This window comes from Lipophrys pholis, assembly GCF_963383615.2.
Source record: "Lipophrys pholis genome assembly, chromosome: 19".
NCBI classification, from domain to species: Eukaryota; Metazoa; Chordata; class Actinopteri; order Blenniiformes; family Blenniidae; genus Lipophrys; species Lipophrys pholis.
This window is the reverse complement of record NC_137647.1, coordinates 9007059-9025799: the sequence shown is the minus strand read 5'-3', so window position 1 is coordinate 9025799 and position 18741 is coordinate 9007059. Positions and strand designations below refer to the sequence as shown.

The 18741-nt window shown below is 44.0% G+C and overlaps 2 protein-coding genes across 2 annotated transcripts in view; one reads left to right on the top strand and one right to left on the bottom strand.

Annotated features, from left to right (window-relative positions):
- The window catches only part of cacna1aa (calcium channel, voltage-dependent, P/Q type, alpha 1A subunit, a), a 79734-nt gene extending 67873 nt beyond the window's left edge, over positions 1–11861 (top strand). The window contains 8 exon segments of the mRNA XM_080487224.1: positions 743–846; positions 2508–2623; positions 2737–2869; positions 4224–4337; positions 5665–5703; positions 7394–7604; positions 7714–8045; positions 9415–11861. Of these exon segments, the coding sequence (XP_080343350.1) occupies positions 743–846; positions 2508–2623; positions 2737–2869; positions 4224–4337; positions 5665–5703; positions 7394–7604; positions 7714–8045; positions 9415–10215 (1850 nt within the window). The 3' untranslated portion in view covers positions 10216–11861.
- Positions 11862–16785: 4924 nt separating this feature from the next.
- Positions 16786–17875, bottom strand: ier2a (immediate early response 2a). Its single transcript, XM_080487125.1, has one exon. It carries the CDS (start codon positions 17781–17783, stop codon positions 17202–17204), a length of 582 nt encoding a protein of 193 aa, XP_080343251.1. The 5' UTR covers positions 17784–17875; the 3' UTR covers positions 16786–17201.
- Positions 17876–18741: the final 866 nt, after the last annotated feature.

Sequence of the window (18741 nt, the reverse complement as noted above, 5' to 3'; positions counted from 1 at the left end):
TGCACAGAGGAAGACTGCATGTTTGACACCAAACAGTACGCTAACACGGTGCTATCCCTCCTGCCCCTACCTTCACCTTGATACACCACATGCACCAGAATACACTCACCACCAGTTCCTGACTCCACCACTTCTCTCCCTGCCTGCGATCAGAGGGTGCCTTACTATAGATCAACTCTCTATAGACGTCTTTTCACTCCAGGATAGCTCTGTAGACTAGGCATATACTCCAAAGATTGTAACATTGAATACACTCAAAACAGATACAACTTAATTACACTGGATAAATTGCTAAGGAGCCAGAAGCAAGAGTTGTTGCCTGTTATCGCCGTGCATGAGATTTTCTCTGAAAATCACAAGACTATAAAATTGCTTTTTTCTTTTTATTCAAGCTTTGTGACCAAGCCCCAAAGTATGCACATATGGCATGTTAATAAATGGAATTGAAGGGGCTGCATTTTGTTAGTAGTATAGTTTTGCCAATGCAAGCATGATCTATTTAGTGTTTTATTGTAGTATGCTATTGATCAATGTACAGTAAAATGCTAAGTAGAGTGATATTAAATTTAAGTGCTGTATTATATCTGTCAGTGAAAAGACCAGTTGCTTTGTGTTCATGTGTGAGAGGAGAGTGCAGGAGTGCGAGAGCTGCGTGCATGTGCCACCCTTTCTTGCCATTCCTCGCGCTCAGGGTCCATACAAAAAGGGTCTAATCTTCCAGGGTAACTTGTCATTCTCTCAGCAGCGACAGACCTGACGGTTGGGAAAATCTACGCTGCCATGATGATCATGGAGTACTACAGGCAGAGCAAGATCAAACGATCACAGGCTCTCCGTGATGATCAGGTAACGCCCCACCTGCATCTGACCCTTCAAAGTTAAAGGCAGACTGACGTGCTGAAATCAAGGCCTCAGGTCTGTAGCGTTGTTTTTGCAAGCAGGGGCTGTGACAGCTTAACAGGCCTCCACACAACCTTCCCAAATGGATCGCTGTAGGCTTCCCTTGCCAAGAGAAGCAGTGCTGCCATCTTGTGGAAAAATGCAAACCCACAGAATTCTGAATCTGTCCGGTTACTCAGTGCAGTTTGAAGGGGCTGCAGTGTTGTCACAGCCCTGAAAGTGCTCATTCCTGAACCGTGGGAACCTTCACAGCAGCTTCTTTTCCTGAGTTCCTATCTGTCTTGTATCGACTGCTCGTGAAGATACTGTAGCTCGTAAATTCCCCTTTCCCGCTTTTCACTTACACAGTTGGCCCTGCATTGCATGACGGCCCTGAACCTTTCTCGTAAAGGTGAAAACACCACGGGAATATTTCAGTGAGATAAATGACCAGCCTTTACGATATAATTGTTAGATCTTTTCTTTCTTTCTTTTTTTTATTACACACAAACAGCAAGAGCATAATATTAAAGCCTGGCAGATTTATGCTGCAGCATAAACATGTGCCTGCTTTTAGGTATACTGAAGCCTTTTTCCTTCGCATGTGTAAAATATTCCAAGAAAATAGAAAAGCACCCCTATGTTTTGTTTTGCCTTGTGCACTTTTTTCTATCCGTCTGCTTTCTTCCTTTCCTTTCCAGTCTGGCAGCAAGTAATATAAATTTCATTTACTCCACATGTTCTTTCTCTCTTCGAACACAAACTGTACGTCATCTCTTCCACCTTCACTTTCTGGTCCTACCTTTATTAACAGACAATAACAGATACTTTGCGGTGTTTTGCAATCTTAAAATGGCCAATAACACCACTGATCTTCAAGTTTTACATGCTGCTGTATTTTTGTTGTGTACAGTGATTGAACAGCACTTTGAGGCTGTGAAAGGTATTTGTTAGGCAGTGCTGCTACTACACTGAAAAAAGAAAATAGTTTAGACCAACTTAACTGAATTTTCTCATTTGGTAACGTCTAAATGAATCAAGTTCTGTGAAATTAATCCGATTCTTTAACTTAAGTTAAGTTAATGAATTAGATCAAGTTCAAAGAACTTGATTTATTATTATTACTATTTAAGTTGGGAGTTAGGGTTTCATTTTTCAGTGGACTTCTTTAGTGAGTGACTCATAAAGGACTTTAAATAGAAAATGTGTCCATTCAGATTTGATTTGAGTCTTCATGCATTTTACCTGCTATATGTTCCCTCCACAGGATTATCTGCCATGATGTCCACCATCCTCCTTTGAATGGGGCCCGTCCTTTATCGCTTCCTTTTCATCAAATTTCAGTTTTGCTTCTACTTTTCTGGAAAAGTTTGATGGTCGATTTGTTTTCGGAGATGATTTATGTTTTTCTTTTCTTTAATTAGTGGTTTCTCTCTTTCACTTACCTCTGCTGGGTATCACTTCCTGAAGACTTTATTTTATTCTCTCTATATATTCTTGTTTGCCTGGCCTTGCTTGAGCCAACTGTCCCCCTTTTCCACCCCTCCGTTACTGCGATGCTCCTTCATCCCATTTCATTGTCAGTCTGCCTGATAGCTGGCGATGGCCATGTTGTATATCTCACACAGAATCGAACGCCATTACTGTTTCAGCGCGTGGAGCCGCCTACCCCCGCCCAGGACGGGGGTCCAGGACTCAACAATGCCCTACCTCCACCTGAAACCACAGACACTGTCAACAGCCTGTGAGTTAGATGTCGATCGTGCGCTTTGCTCGTTCAGGAGGTAGTTTGCCAGGAGGGGACCAGAGCGGGAGGATGTGTGTGATGGTGAGTGTCTATATGCATGCGTTTGACAGGCCAGTGGAGGGGGGGATACCGCAGAGCCACTCCTGGGTGACGGCTCGTGCTCAGGAGATGTCTCAGAAGGTCGGCAGCTGGAGCCCTGAGGGACACCCTGAGGATAGCCTGGGGAGCATGACCAACTCGCAGGTAGAATGATGACACACACACACACACACAGGAGCTGCACACAAGATGGCACGTACACACACATGCACACATGTACACATACACACGCTACACACATCACAGAGGTAACGTGCATCCTTGTTTGTAGATTTGCATCAAGATAATCTCCAAACATTTGGTCCATTTAACATCTGTTTTTACTTTCATGTCATTGTTTTCAAACAAAACTACCAAAGAACAATTGAGAACCAGTAAATAGTCAAACTATAATCTTTACAATGGTAAAGATTACAATAACAACAGTGTTGTGTTTATTTGTTTTTTCATGCAAAGGTTAAAATCATGCACACAAAAACAGAATTTCACAGATCATCACTATGGTATCATTATCTTTCTTTCCATAGTATTTTTTATTAGTTGATCACTGTCATTCCTGTCAGTTTCTCTGAGCTTTACTACAAATATGGCGTTTGCATTCCTGTGATATCTCCATCGCTTAAACAAGCCTATTCATGATTTAGTTTTTTTCCTTTATGTACTTTTGAAATGTATCGTCCTTGTATCTTCGAAGTCTTTCATGAATCTGTGTCCATGCTGTTTCTGCTTTTAGATCTCCTGGAGAACCTGACCGGTCTCTGGGATCAATAGGACCATGAACACATTTCACTCATTTTCCACATCAGCCAGCTGAAGTCTGTCGACCTTAATATTGAGCCAAGTCGTGACAATGAAGCACCTCCGGCTGTTGATCCAGCTCTGATTTCAAAGTGCAATCCAAATTAAATAGATGTTTACATGTGCACTGTACACAGGCTGTGCCATAAACTACCTGCTGTTGCAAGCAAATCTGACAACTCATTTGTAATTTTGACATAAAACACCATTTTTCGCCTGCAATGTATCCGCGCCTGCATCGCTCAAACATTGTCATCTGAACGGTTGTGTGTTGTTGTTTTTTTTTCACATGTCTTTTGAGGTCAATATGATTTGCCCCTCAAATCCATACTGTAACTCACACTCTTCTTCCTCTAGTATAAATGCCATAAAAAATAAAAAAAAAACTCGGCCAGCATTTACTTGCAGCTCAGTTGACAGCAGTATAAGGAAACACAAAAGTAGATTGTCTTACAGGAAGTCTTATCTGGGAACACCAAATTTTCTTTTTTTAATCCATCGCACAGTTAAAAAAAAAAAAATTAACCAAGCAAAATGACTCATCATACATACAGTACATATACTAACTAAATTACCCCACTGACTACACTCAGTTCTCTGCTTTCTTTGGATAACAGACTTTTCCACCCATCCCCCCGCTCCCTATTAGTTTTCATGGCGACCAGTCACACCATCTCCTCCTCTCCTGCTCTGTTTGCAGACGGTAGAGATGAGAGAGATGGGGCAGGATGGGTACTCGGATACTGAGCACTTTCCACCAATGGAAGGCCATGGCAGGGCCGCTTCCATGCCCCGCCTCCCAGGCGACAACCAAGTGAGCAGCATTCTCACCTCTCCACTGTCTCTCTACTTCCCCGTCATTATGTCTGTAGCCTGTCCCCCTTTCGTTTAAAAAAAAAATAAAAAAATCATAGAGGTCTGACTCATTGCTTAAAGTCATGGTCCAATGGTCGCTTGAATCCTGGCTGGAGAAATTCCCTAACAAAATTTATATCGATTCCTGCAACATTCCTGACGTGCTAGTATCTGTAACTGTAATGTGGTGACCTCCAACCTTGAATTCAAAAGGACGCTACCAAAGCAAAGTCAGACTTTCCCTCATATTTTTTTCTGTTATTTCTATTTTTTATTTTTATTTTTTTGTCTGTTCCTTTCATCCCATCCACCTGCATGAAAGATTTTTTGTTTAATTTGTGGTCACCTTGTTTTCCATACTCATATCCTCATCCATTTTGTCTTGCTTCATATCTCGGTGAGTGCTCTGGTTGTCTTTCACACACAGCACATTATTACACACACACACACACACGCACACACACACACACACACACACACACACACACACACACACACACACACACACACACACACACACACACACACACACACACACACTGCCTACACATTGTTTCCCCCTTATTTTCAGGACCCTGATTTATTTATCCTTTGTGGTTTCACTAAACTGTTTCTTTTTTCCTATCAAAGGATTTTCCTGTGCTGAACTCATTTTGAATTCCAGGGACTTTTAAACTGGGGTGTGATTGGTGTGATTGTGCATGCATGTGTGTGCGTGTGCGTGTGCGTGTGTACACTGTTTTTTTTCCTGTTTCCTACAAGTCACACTGTCTCTGCCTCTTGCGGTTTTAATCGCATATCCATTTGAGCGTGCATTTGCTAATTGTTGTCATTGCTCATGTGATTGAGCACTGTCATGGTGATATTGTCTATATTACCACTGTTGTGGCACCAAACACCCAAACCCCCACAATGTCCGTGGTAAGTGTTTCTCAACCACCTTCACTGCTGCTTTGGTGTCTAATCAGACCTTTCTCTGTCCCCTCTTCTCTTCCTGATCTTCTTTTCTCTCTCCACTGTGGCACTCCATTCCTTTTCAACCTCCAACTAACACTTTGTTTTTTAATTGTAACTCTGTGCCCACTCTTTGTTTCGTTGTGTGTCTAACCATTCCTGCCCATCCTTTGCCCCCCCCCCCCCCCCCCCCCCCCCCCCCCCCCCCCCCCCGCCCTTCACTTTCTTGTTTGTATATGTGTGCTTCATATGTGACCATACCTTTTGGTGTATTTGTGGCTCTTTGTGTGCGTGTGTGTTTGTGTGCGTGTGTCTTCTCTGTGCTCATACAGCAGCGGAGGAAAGGGAAGCAACGTGGCAGTAACCTCAGTGTATGTACCCTGTCTTCTCTGTCTGCTCTCCCTCTCTTTTCTCCTTTTTTTTTTGTAACCCTTTTCATTGTCAAACACTTTGGAAATTTTGTGTTCTCCTCATGTGTCATGTCTTCATGTTGTGTGGTTATAATTTCTAAGGCAGGGGTTTATTAAAATGTACTATGGCACCTTTCTTTGGCATGAAATCAGATTCCAGCCCACTTTCTAAACTGACCCTGGCGTCTTGCATTTGCTGCAGTACGTTTGGAATTGGGCTGAACTTGGCTTGTCCTCTCTTCCTGAGGACTCATACGACTGTCTCTAGGCCCTCCGTGTCTCTGTCTCTCTTTGCTCAGCTGCTGCTGCTTGTTCTTCATTGCTTAACGTCCTCATGCCTGCGTGCCTGTTTGTAACGATGTTATCATCAGCCCTCCATCTGTGTCATATTCTCCATTCAAATCAGCCATCGCGCATGCCTGAAAATCGAAATGTGCTTATAGGCGGGTTTGTGTATTTCTGAGGGTGACTGTCCGTCAGGCAGAGCGACAGAATGACAAGGCAGCTGTGCGTATGTGTGTGTGAATGAGAATGATGGTGAGATTCTCAGTGCTATGTCTACCAGGCTTGATAATCACGTGTTTACTAAACATCTACCAATGATCTGAACTGCAAAACCTGGCCGGCTGAGCTGAGGATTTAGCACTGAAGTACCCCAATAAGGTTTTAATGCCCAGGTATACAACTTGTGGTATCATAGGCTCTGTCCTGCTGTCATACCTGAGAGCATCAGGCCTCGGCAGCACTGCATTAAAAAAACAAAAACAAATCAAGCATCATGCTTTTCTCAGATGGACTCAGGACAATGCCTATGTACATGCATGGCTGTAGGAAAGCACGCTGAAAAATAAGTGTTTTGTGCAGCCTGGAATGTGCCTCATACAGGGCATTTATGGGTTGCGAAGAAAGATTTGTGTAAAGAGTTGTACTCTTTGGGCCCTTTTTACTTTTACAAAGCAAGTTAGAGAAGCATGAACATCATGGCTGTTTGCCATCATCTGTTTTGGGGAATTGTCAAATCAATATCAAGGGTCTGCTAAGAGAGTACTTTAAATGCTGCTTCAGCTTTTCTTGGTTTGGTAACTGAAGCTCAAATACAAGTATCAGATCTCTATTGATCTGTCTGTCTGTCTATCTATCTATCTATCTATCTATCTATCTATCTATCTATCTATCTATCTATCTATCTATCTATCTATCTATCTATCTATCTATCTATCTATCTATCTATCTATCTATCTATCTATGTATGTCTGCTCAATAACACTTTTTGATTGTGTTTTCTTTACATTGTGGCTGTAGATTTCTTTGGTTTAAATCAACCTTTTTATTGACTTTTCATTGCACAAGGGCTTTATTTAAATGTCCCCATTAATTATATACCACATTGTATTCTTACAGTGACATGATTGCGACTTTTCTTTTTTTTTTATTTGAGGGTGTATGAGCCTGGGTGAGTGGTGGGAAGACAGTTTGCATAGAAACTGATTCCATTCGCACACATGTCCATGTACAGTATATACAAACACATCTCTTATTGCGCCACCTGTACAACAAGAAACACCAACTCTACAGTCAAAGGAAACACTTGTCCTTGAATCTCTTCCTGTCTCTCTCCATCCTTTGGTGCTGTTTTCTGTTTCTGTCTTAGACCATCAATGACAGCAGTCCCATGAAACGCTCCGTCTCGTCGCTGGGCCACAGCAGGTCCGGACGTGGCCACAGAGATAAAGGTGGCGCAGACGACTACAACATGGAGCGGGCAATACCGGAGGAGGGTAGAAGACATGGACACCGGCGAAAAGACCGGAGTCATCGGGCATCTGAGAGATCCCTCTGCCGCTACACTGAGGGTGACACAGGTGGGAGAGACGCCCTGCATCCACGGGGTGGAAACACTGTGTGTGTGTATGTGTGAGAGATTTTCTCACTCTTGAGGGCAATAACAACTCCAATCTCCTCTGTTATCAGGCCTGGGCACAGACCTGAGCACAACCACCCAGTCGGGTGACCTCACGTCAAAAGACAAGGATCGAGACAGAGACCGCGGCCGGTCCAAAGACCGAAAGCACCACCACCATCATCATCACCACCACGGCTCTGTGGACAAGGAGCGGTATGTAGCAGAGCGAGGGGGCGAGTACGGCCACAGGCACTCCCGTGACAGAGAGCACGACAGAGAGCACGACAGGGACCGAGAGCACGACAGGGACCGAGAGCACGACAGGGACCGAGAGAGGGAGAGGGACCGGCGCTGGTCGCGATCGCCCAGCGAAGGTCGCGAGTGCATGACGCACAGACAGGTGGGCTTTCGGGGTATTTTGTGCATGTCACGTCTTCTTTAAAGCAGTACGACCTTTGTTTTGGCTCTAATGAAATAACATTTTCCGAACAGTGTTAAAACAGCTTAATATAAAGTAGGCGGTAGTGAACAATCAGGCAGCGATGAACTGACTTGTAGCTTGTAGTAGTAACTTGTAGTTGTAACAAAATACAATGCAGTGACACTGAATTAAGTGACATGTTTGATACATATATGTTAAAACCTGTAAAAGCTACCGAAACAAATCCTGGATAAAATCAAAGTAGTGCTACAAACTCAGTCTTGACTTGATAGTTGTTGGAGTGTCGATGCTACGTACTTAAGTGTCACCTGAGTGTTTCCTGCTGCCCTCAAATCAGAGGCCAAGATGTGTTTCTATCTTAAGCAACACTGCTATGTTGAAAACGGTAATGTCGGTATGTTCCCTTTATGTACATTTGTAAAAGCATTTATGTTTTGCCACACGCACAAAACAAATATGCATTATTGTTCATATGATAATGCAAACACGAGTGCGTTAACTGGGGTGAATGTTCCCAAACCACCAAATATGCATACAAAATGTATATTTGAGAACCTCGCAGCTGTCTCAAGCTCCCCTACATGAATGTTTTTAGATTCCCAACGTTTTGTTGTGTCCCTTCCACTTTGTTTGCTTTTATGACTTCTTTTTCCAAACACATCACAGGACACATGTAGGTCAGATCTCAGTTGCCGTCATTTCAAAGTGTCTGTAATGCATAATATCCAGACGTGTGCCAAACATTTAATCTGTGTCTTAGAAACACCGCAAAGGTTATCACTTCAAAGAAGAATTTAGATGAATAGTTTAGTGAACATTTAACATTTGACATGTAGCACACAGTTTACGTGAAAACAAACTTACTAATATGTTTTATGTATGTTGAGTTGCCATATTTACCCTGTACCACATTTGTTGGTCTGGAAATCAACCCTTTACCCTTCTTTTCTCCTGTCGTCTTTTTTTTTTCCTCTACGTGACATGTCGCTTCTCTTTGTATGGTGCTGTTTGGAATCTCATCTTTTTTATCCACATCCTCTGCTCTGCTGCCCTTTGATGCCTTTCATTTTTACATTGCTCTCCTCCACTTACATTACGAGTGCCGTTTTTATTCTTATTGTCGTTGCTGTGCTTCCTGTTCTCGTCCCTTCTTGCATTTCCATCCGGAATCTCCTGCTTTCTCTCTGTGTCTCTTCATCTTGCTGTGTTTCTTTCCCTCACTATTCTTTCATGCTCTATCTTTGCCATCCCCTACTTTATTCTACATGTTTTGTCGGTGAATTTGTGGTTCGTTCTTTTTATTTGCTTTATTTCACTTTTCGTGTAGGGCAGTAGTTCGGTCAGCGGAAGTCCCGTCCCCTCAACCTCGGGGACCAGTACGCCACGCCGCGGCCGTCGACAGTTGCCTCAGACTCCGGCAACACCCCGGCCTCATGTCACATACTCCCCCGTAGTCCGTAAGGGCGTGCCCGCACCTCCCGGGGGGCCGCAGGGCAGACCCCCAGTCCCTGTCACTCAGCGCTTTTCTCCAGAGCCCCCCCAAGGCCAGGGCCCTCCCCCAGCAGGACTCTCAATGGCCCACCATGGCACAACCCGCCAGGGTCATCACCCTCCGCCTCGCTGGGGGGACACAGGTAGAGGGGGTGGCTCTGTGGAAGGTGACGGCTGCTTCTACAACCAGGACTACCAGGACTACGAGCCCCACCATGAACCGCCTGCCTATGAGCCGAGCCCCATGCAGGGCGGCAACCCCCACCCCCACGCCTTGGCCAACCACCCACTGCCACCACCCACACAACCGCAGCCACATAACCCTCATCCGATCCCCCCACCACAACCGCACCCCGTGAACAATCCCCACCCACAGCCCACTCGTACCTCGCCGAGGACTGCCCACCACGCGCCTCCCCCCACCACTGCCCTAACGGGGCCTGTCCAGGGCCAGGTCCAACCTGCAGCCCAGCGTCGCCTCCCCAACGGCTACCGATCTTCGTCGCCTTCCACTCATCTTCACGGACCCCCACACACTGGACCCCACAAGGTTCCCCCTCCAGCTGGGCATCCAAGGGGTCCCCGCAAGGGCCTGCATGAACCCTACAGCGAGACGGAGGACGACGATTGGTGCTAGCCTCTGGGGAGTGGGGAGGGACGTACCGAGGAGGAATGATTGATAATTGGACTGAAAGAAGATGAGGAGCTCTGAACAGAGCACTGACTGCCAAGGGAAACCACGACTTTTCTTTCTTGTCAGTTCAATCTTTTCCTCTCTCCACTGCTTGGCATGAGTCGGTGGGCTTACAGAAAGGAAAGGCATCAAGATGGAGGCGTGGAACAAGAATGTTGAGGCAGAATGTAGAGAAGCAAGTAGCGTGAGGGGAGATGACAAACTACCGCTCACATTCTGCTCACATTGTTGTTGATCCTCACTTGATGTCAAATGAGACTCCGATTGCAGTTTCGAGGATGCAGGAGGGAGGAGCGATGGACACTAGTCTTTGTGTCTTAAATTATGCCTCTGGCAATGAGCTATAGCCACTTACAAGATGTCAAGAGTTGCGACTCGACAGATGACACTTTATAGTCAGAGACAAAAGAGCGTCCACTTTTTTTTTTTTCCCCCCTTGTCCAAGCTGACTTCTGTTAAGTTAGCTGCAAAAAGAATCAAATCCAACCCTCCCAGCCACCAGTTGAATATTGATGAGTTTTATCATCTGTGTTTTTAAATAAGAACAAAACCGACAAGGAGCCGTCCGCCTGTATGAGGTGAGAAGGCTAAGTGGATGGGAGAGTTGGGCAGCATTGCACGAGGTTTGATGAGTCCCTCTGATGAAATCTAAAGGAGGAGATGGGGTAGGGGGGGGGAGGGGTGTGTGTTGGGAATTTTTTTTTCCACAGTCACTGAGAACACACTCCTCCCAGAAACAAACAATTTAACCAACCTCAACCTGTGACGTATGAAAGAAGAAAAACAAAAATGTAGAGATGGGTTTCAAAAAAAACAAAAAAAACAAATCAAAAACCAGTAACTGTTTTCTGCAGTATTTCTTCTTCTATTCCTGCAGCTGCTTCTTCTTCTTCCTCCCTCTCTTCTACTTCTTCAAAACATTGAAGCTTGAATCTTCTGTTGCACCCCACACAGCTTCGTTTTTTAGACTTGCGGAGTTGTTACCCCAACCCCCCCCCTATGAAATCCTGCATGAATGATACGAAAAAATACTAATAATAGCAACAATGAGAATCTACTGTCTGTGGAGGGAGATATTCCTCAGTCCTTTCTGTTGTTGTCTGCAGAGTTTCTCTCTTTTTGTTATAAACGCTTTCTGTTTCTCTCTCTCTCTCCTCTGAATGACATTCCTCTCTCTGTACCTTAATTTACACTAAAAGTCAAAATACAAAAGGCTATCGGGAGATTGAGAGGGAACAAAGTGATTACTTTTTGCTTGCTTGTCTACTGTCTGTTCTGTGCCAAATGCCTGCCACTGAAACAGTTGGAATTGCACATAATATTTAATTTTTTTTTTTGTGAGAGTAACTTTTTTGTAGCTAAGGTTGTAAGGCTAAAATGGAAAGCAGGGTATTATATGTGATTTTTAAAAAAGAACAAAAAAAAAAAGTGGCGTCAAAAGTGTGACAAATCAGTAACATCTCAATGTCTTCCAGGGCTTGGGGTTTAAACAGAGGGACCAGAGAGAAAGAGACCAATAGAAAGGCACAGAAAGGAGAGAAACTCTTCATCTTTGTTTTCTTTGTTACTGATTGTAATAATGGGGAAACCGATACAAGAAAAAAAAGAACAAAAAAAAATCACAATGATAGTAACAATGAGACAGATTCTCCATATTTGGTCTTATACTTTCCTCTGTACGTTTGTTTTTGATTCTTTGAGATTAACTGATCGTTTTTTTCCAACCCGGAGGTGGAGCGTAGGATCCACAGCGATGCAGTGTGAGAATGAGGACAAACATGACATCTCGAAAGGCAGACAGTGGATCTGTCAACGTCTTCAGTGAGCAGTTGTTTCGAATTTGAAAGGCGAGTACATTTGACAAAGATTTGCCAAACAAAGCCTCATCTTGTAGGTTCCCTGTCCTTCAGATGGTATAGAGGAGTTTCACCGCCACTCGTGACCTTCAGGTGACGCTGTTAAGACAACCCCGTTTCACTTGTGTGGTTTGGGATTTTTCTTCATTACTGCTCCCTGTGCCTCTGATTCAGAAGTGTTTTATAGCCTCGGTGCGCCGGGGATGAATTTTGAACTCATTCTCTCACTCGCACGCCGCCAGACCTGTGTAAACACAAGTGACTGAACTGCATTGTAGCACAGTTCAGATAGGTTGGATATACATTTTTTTTTAAGGAGCCTCGTCACAGTCCTGGAAAAAACCCCTGCGTTCTGTGTGCATCACTCTTGTATGAGGTTTATTTCCATGTGTGTGTTTCTCTGTGTGCCTCGAATCAACACTCGTCACTAACACACACCACTGTCAGCCCTCACCCCACTTTTTTTTTATATATATATATATATATTTTTTTTTTTTACCTGATGTTATGTTTATTTGACCTGTATTTTACCTGGAGGCCTATCACACGTTGACCAGAGAATGCATCAAAAAAAAAAAGAAAAAAAAAAAAATTAAAACTGCCTATTAGTGTCTTTCCAACCTCAGTGGAATGTCACAGACAATTATTTTTCACATCACTACACTTAAAAAAAAAAAAGAAATCACAAAGCACACTAGGTATGTAGCTCCTGGTTGTGGTGTGAGTAAGTGGGTTTTTTGCGTGTATGTACTGTATGTACACAAGTGAGCGTGTTTCTGACAAATTCTAGTGTTTTGTTTTACCTGCCTGCGTTCATTTTCTATATTTTTGTCTCCAGAAATCCTTTTAAACTCTTAAGATGTTTTAGCCATGTCACTGTAGCGACCTTCAACTCCGTGTTTGTGTGTGCATTAAGTGTGTGAGCGTGCGTATGTGATGTCAGTGACCCTCTGAATGAAACGTGCAAAGCCCCTCAACGCTCACCTTTCATCTTTGTGTATATGCTGCAGTAAAATCCACTAACACGCTGATTAACTACACAAAGTCTTCAAAAAGCAATGTAAAGTCGCTACTGGGAGAAAAAAAAAAAAGATTTTTTTTTTTTTTTTTTTTTTTTTTTTTTAAGTACAAAAGACTTTAAAAGAAAAAAAAAATGGAAAAAAAAATATCTAGTTCCAGAAATGCATGTGCTATGTGCATGCCACACCGTGGGTTAAAAGTCATCTTCAGGACATAAAAAGAAAAAGCAGATTAACTAATTCAGAGGAATTAAAAAAAAAAGAAAAAAAAAGATATATAAATAGATAGATGTTTTTAAAAAGCAATGTTTCCTTTTTCCTTCTATTTTTGAGAACAAAAAGCATAAAAAAAGAACCAAAAAAAAAAAAAAACGTCTAAAGAGTAAAAACACAAAAGAGACTTTGGTGGGAGTCAAAGTCTTGTTTGTTTTCTTCTGTTACATGGGGTTGAGGCACAACACAACCATGTTCAGGACACCACGAAAAAAAGAACTGTTTTTAATGAAAAAAATAAAATAAAATACAAAGAAAAGGAAGTACAGTTCAAAAGATGGTGTATTTTCCCTTCTAATTCTGTGTGGGGGTCAGAGGTTGCAGAACCCAGCCAAATCTGATGATGTACTTGTTCTAACTGGCTGTTGGACCTTTGATCTCTCACTCACTCCCTCTTTTTTCTCTCTTTCTCTCTCTCTAAACTCTCTCTCTCTCACACTCTTACCTGTCGCACTCTCAACCAGTTTCACCGCTATTTCTACCAGTGCATTTTGTAATTCCAAACAGAACTCTTCCTAAAGAATAAAATCCAGAGAGAATGCACCGTGCCTTGTCTCTTTTTATTGTTTGCAGAGTTCCCGAGTGTGTTTGTGTGTGTGTTGTTTGGTTTTATTATCTGATACTTTGCCGAACGACGTGCTAAAAAAGATAATTTCTTGGATCGAATGATAATCTAATGAATCTTACAAAAGTAGACGTGACAGTTTTTATTTGTTTCTGCCTATAATGGGGAAGTGACACGTTTTTCTTTTGGTGGAAAACTCTTCTTTCCGGAGACGACTTCTGCTTGTGATCAACCGCGATGTTTCCTTCCACTTTTGTGCGAAACATTGCGAAACCGCTGTCATATGAGAATTTCCCCATTCCATAGAAGCATCTGATGCATGTGGAGAAGTTTCATCTGTCCGCCTCTCTGTGCCGTAGCTGACTAGGAGTTAAGTACGGGTGAAGTAACCAGTCGCAGGGAAAACACAGTTACACAAGAGTTGGTTGTGATCTTCTGAAGCTACATGTATTTCCTGGAGTCTTTTTTTTTTGGGGAGACATGATTCTCTCTTCATAAAAACCCCAATGGGAACATTGCTAATGCCTATGCCTGTACACTACTGCTGCCAAAGTCTTTTGTAATCCGGGTTGTATAGGTTAATGGCCTGTACAATCCCCTGGTTTCAGTCTGGTGTGGAATTCAGGTGTAGTCCTTAATGGCATGAAGCCATCGAGTGACATGAAAATCCTGAATCAAATTCACATCGTGGGTCGGTGCATCAGGAGATATTGCAGTCTGTGATGGACATTACACTGCCCATGGCAGAATTTTCCTGATGAAAGTTGCAGCCGTAGATCAGCTGCCATCCTTGTGATGTCAGCAATGTAGTAAAATGCCAGTTCTGACTTTAATTTGCACCGTAGGCTGGATTTTCTGTCGATAGAAGTTCCATTCGTACGATCTGAATAAGGTTTTTCTAGATGGATGCATGGATGAGTGGAATCTGGCAATGATAAATATTTTTTTAAAGGCATTGTGTGTGTCAGTTTCCACTGATGTGATTATGAAATTGCTGAGTCCTGGTACGACAAATTGTCATTACACTTGTCATTTAGTACTGTCTCATTAACTATGTACAGACAATTCTACTGGCAGGGGAACATTTCTTGATTCACTCCCATTGTGAAACCATCTTTGGAAACATGACCAACCACACAACATGAGTTATTATGGCATATTCACACAAATGCAGCCCCAAGTGCATGATGACGGTAGGCCCAGTTTTGATGCGCTTTCTGGTTCGACCTGACCTGAGTGGTGCATTAGTGGGGGGACTGGTGTTAACTTGCAATGGAAAGAACGGCAGAGTGAAGCTTTAACAGGTCACCAGTCAGTATGTGCACGACACACAGCACTCATACAGCTAATTTAGAGTCATCAGTCAACTTAGCAAGCAGGGTTTTGAATTGTGTAATGTATTAAAAAAACCAACACAAGTAGGCACCTGGCAGATGATTGAACTCGCCTCTTTCTCACGGTGAGGTCAACCACTTCGCCACCACGTGGCCGTCAAGACATAGTCATCTCATTCCACTGTGGTGATACTCCACGGATTAGTGTAGGTTTGGAGAGAATATGATGATTGGGACCCGTGCGTCAGGAGATTGCGATCAGTGGTTTAATTACCAGTTTCATGCGTCATATGACAGTGTATAACCACCTTACATGGCACCTCTCTCCACTGGTGTATGGACTAGAGAGACGATATAATGATAACAATATACCGCATAGGTATACACGTGACAGGGGGAAGAAGAAAACGGTTCCAAATAAATTCATCTTTTTCTGGGGATTCACGAAACTGTTTTGTGCTTCCGTTAGGAGAAAGATAGATGTGTCAGCATATTCAAGCACAATGAGCTTTTGTGTTAGACGGAGAGAGAGAGAGAGAGAGAGAGAGAGAGAGAGAGAGAGAGAGAGAGAGAGAGAGAGAGAGAGAGAGAGAGAGAGAGAGCTGAAGGAAAGTGCTTGGATTTGAGTAGGCCAACACATGCTCCCTCAAGATAAGGTCAATGGGTGTATGTGTCTAACGCGCATAACGCTCGTGTGTTTTTTTCACAGGCATGTCTGAACCGTTCCGGGCCCTCCTCCTGTGTACACAGACGGAGTGCTCCGGTTTCAGCCGGAAGAATAAGCTGCGCAGTGGGGGACTCACAGGGTTCGACCCCCCCTTTGCCACATTCCTTCTTCTGTTTTCTTGGGTTAAGCTCCTTCCCCCACGAGCACACACTGGATTTCGCACTGCTTTTTCTAAGCCTTCCCGTTGGAATCAGAAATTGACGCTAAAAAAAAAATAGTAATCATTTTTACCAAGCAGTCAACATGAAAGACGTGACTCTTGTGTAATTACTAAAGCTTCAGCGCAGGATTATACCTGAACAGATTATTTGGCGTGCAATAAAACTGTAGCCCATTATTTAAAATGGTGGAATTGTTTTAAAAATAAATGGGATTGCCATGTGAACTTCAGCAATACACATCTCACAGAGCAACAGGACCCCAATTGTTCTGGGTGTTTGGTCAGTCAATGGCTTTGCAGCCTCCCCCTCTCATTCTTTTGAGCACCAACTCCTGAATTATAGTCCCAGCTTTTGTTCTGCAAATCAGTGTGGGGGATGTGAAGTCGTGGGGGAAGGAAACAAACTTCTTCACACCCAGGCCAGTTTCCTGTCAGGCCTCAACATCCACATGCCACTTTCCTTATGAACCAGGAGCAAAAACCTTTACCACAGGTTTGTAAGGGATCACCACACCTCCAGTCGCCAGTATGCGCTGATCTGTGTCAAGTATGAGTGGAAACAACACACAAGTTCAGATTCAAGTACAAAAGTGTTTAATAAATACTGAGGTAGTTGTAATCATTGAATGCTGTACACATGTATCATCTTCATTCAGCCTGTAGGCATCAACCCGGTAGATTGATGACAAATAAAGTCCTTAAACAGAAAGTTTGTGTGAAATGTTCATGAAAGGCAGTCAGAACCTGAAGTTCCGCCTCTGGCCCGGTAGACCCATATCGAGGCCAAAAGTCAGAGGGACGGCAACGCGTCTCCTCGGCTGCTTCCGCGTAAATTCCCGGCACTGCTCAGTCATTTCTCGGGACTTTTTGGGGGGCGAACTTTCCCAGCCCTCCGAACCGGAACTCCAGACCAGGGGAAGAGACGCACGGCGGGACGTGTTCAAGCGTCCAGTCCCGTCTTGTTAAAAACTCCCAACTCGGTTTAACGTGCGGGCTCAACACGCCGCGATGGCTCTCTGCATGGGAATGGGGGTTGGGGTCGATGCGCCCAGTTCACTGCCACACATCACGTAGTCCACCAGCGCGGCGCTGACGACGAGCTGCTGCGGGCTGCTCGCCGGCTCAAGTTTCGCCTTCTTGCAGGGGAGAAAGTCTGGCTCCGCGGCCGCTTTGCCCCGCCGCTTCCGGGCGTGTTGAGGTGAACCGGGCGGCCGCAGGTTCTCCTTGTCCTCCTCCGCTCCGGTGCGCGTGAGCGCGTCGGGACGCGGCTCCGCTTCCCCGGACGGTCCCGCGGCCTCCTCCTCGGGGGGAGTCCGAGCGGTGTGGAGGTCCTCGGCGCCGCGGGGCTCCGTGCTCATGTCTCCCGCGGGCTCTTGTTGGTGCTGCTGCTCCTCCCAGTCCGACGCCTCACTCTCGGCGGCCGGCTGGGCCGCGTGGTAGATGTCCCGGGCGGATTTCATAACCAGAGTGAGCAGGAGGCTCCGGTGGAGACGGAGACCCCCCCGCTGGGTGCGCGAGCTGTACAGTTTCCCCAGAGCCACCACCATGATCCTCTTGGCCTCCGCGCTGACCTCCATGTTACCACTTGTGTTGTTGTTGTTGTTGTTGGACAAACAAGCCGAAGTAGGATTTGAATATCGTCGCTCCCCTTGGATTTCCCGAACAGACACAATACAGACCGTTAGGGCGAGGGACCAGTACTTATAACCTCTCTGACGTCACCCGGCCGTCACGGCACGGGGCCACGCCCACTGCGTGACAGCCGGTTAGACAGCAGCGGCTGTGAGACCTGCTAATGTGCACTTACCTGGTTAATGATCAACTGTAAACACACACTCTGATCAAAAGAAAGATCATTAGTGGCGCAGGGAGCCACGAACCAGAGGAACACTTCTAATCCAACACGACACTGGAGTTGTAGGCTCATTAACGAAATTAAGATGCAGTAACAACAGATGAATTACCCACATAAAGTTATAAAAAAAAAAAAAGAACACACGTGTTGTGCATGTAGTCTGCATGTTCTTTATATTAACAGAACTACCAGAAAATCTCGCATTTCATTTTTCATATTACACACAAAGTCAAAGATTATTCCTTTTAACAATAGAATAAAATAGAATAGAAATACTTTATTAATCCCAGAGGGAAATTCTTTATTGCTTTGCTCCACATAGAATTGAACACGCAGCATGAATAGAAGTTGAAATATCTATAGAATAGACCGAATAAAAATTAAACAAGTAATATTAAATGTTAACATCTCTAAGCAGTGACTTGTATAAGTGTAATTATACTCAATTCTCAATACTCACTTATACTCATAATTACACACAATGATTTACTTTATATACTTATACTTTATTATAACCATGCCCAGACCATTAAAGGATTGAGATCATTTCCTCGTAAGAATGTGTGAAGCTGTTTTTCACCTCCCTGCTTCCATGTTCCAGGTTATATGAACAGGTTACAACATGTCGATTACTATTTGAACATTGGACTCTTTTATAATGTCACAGTGCTTTTCCAGAG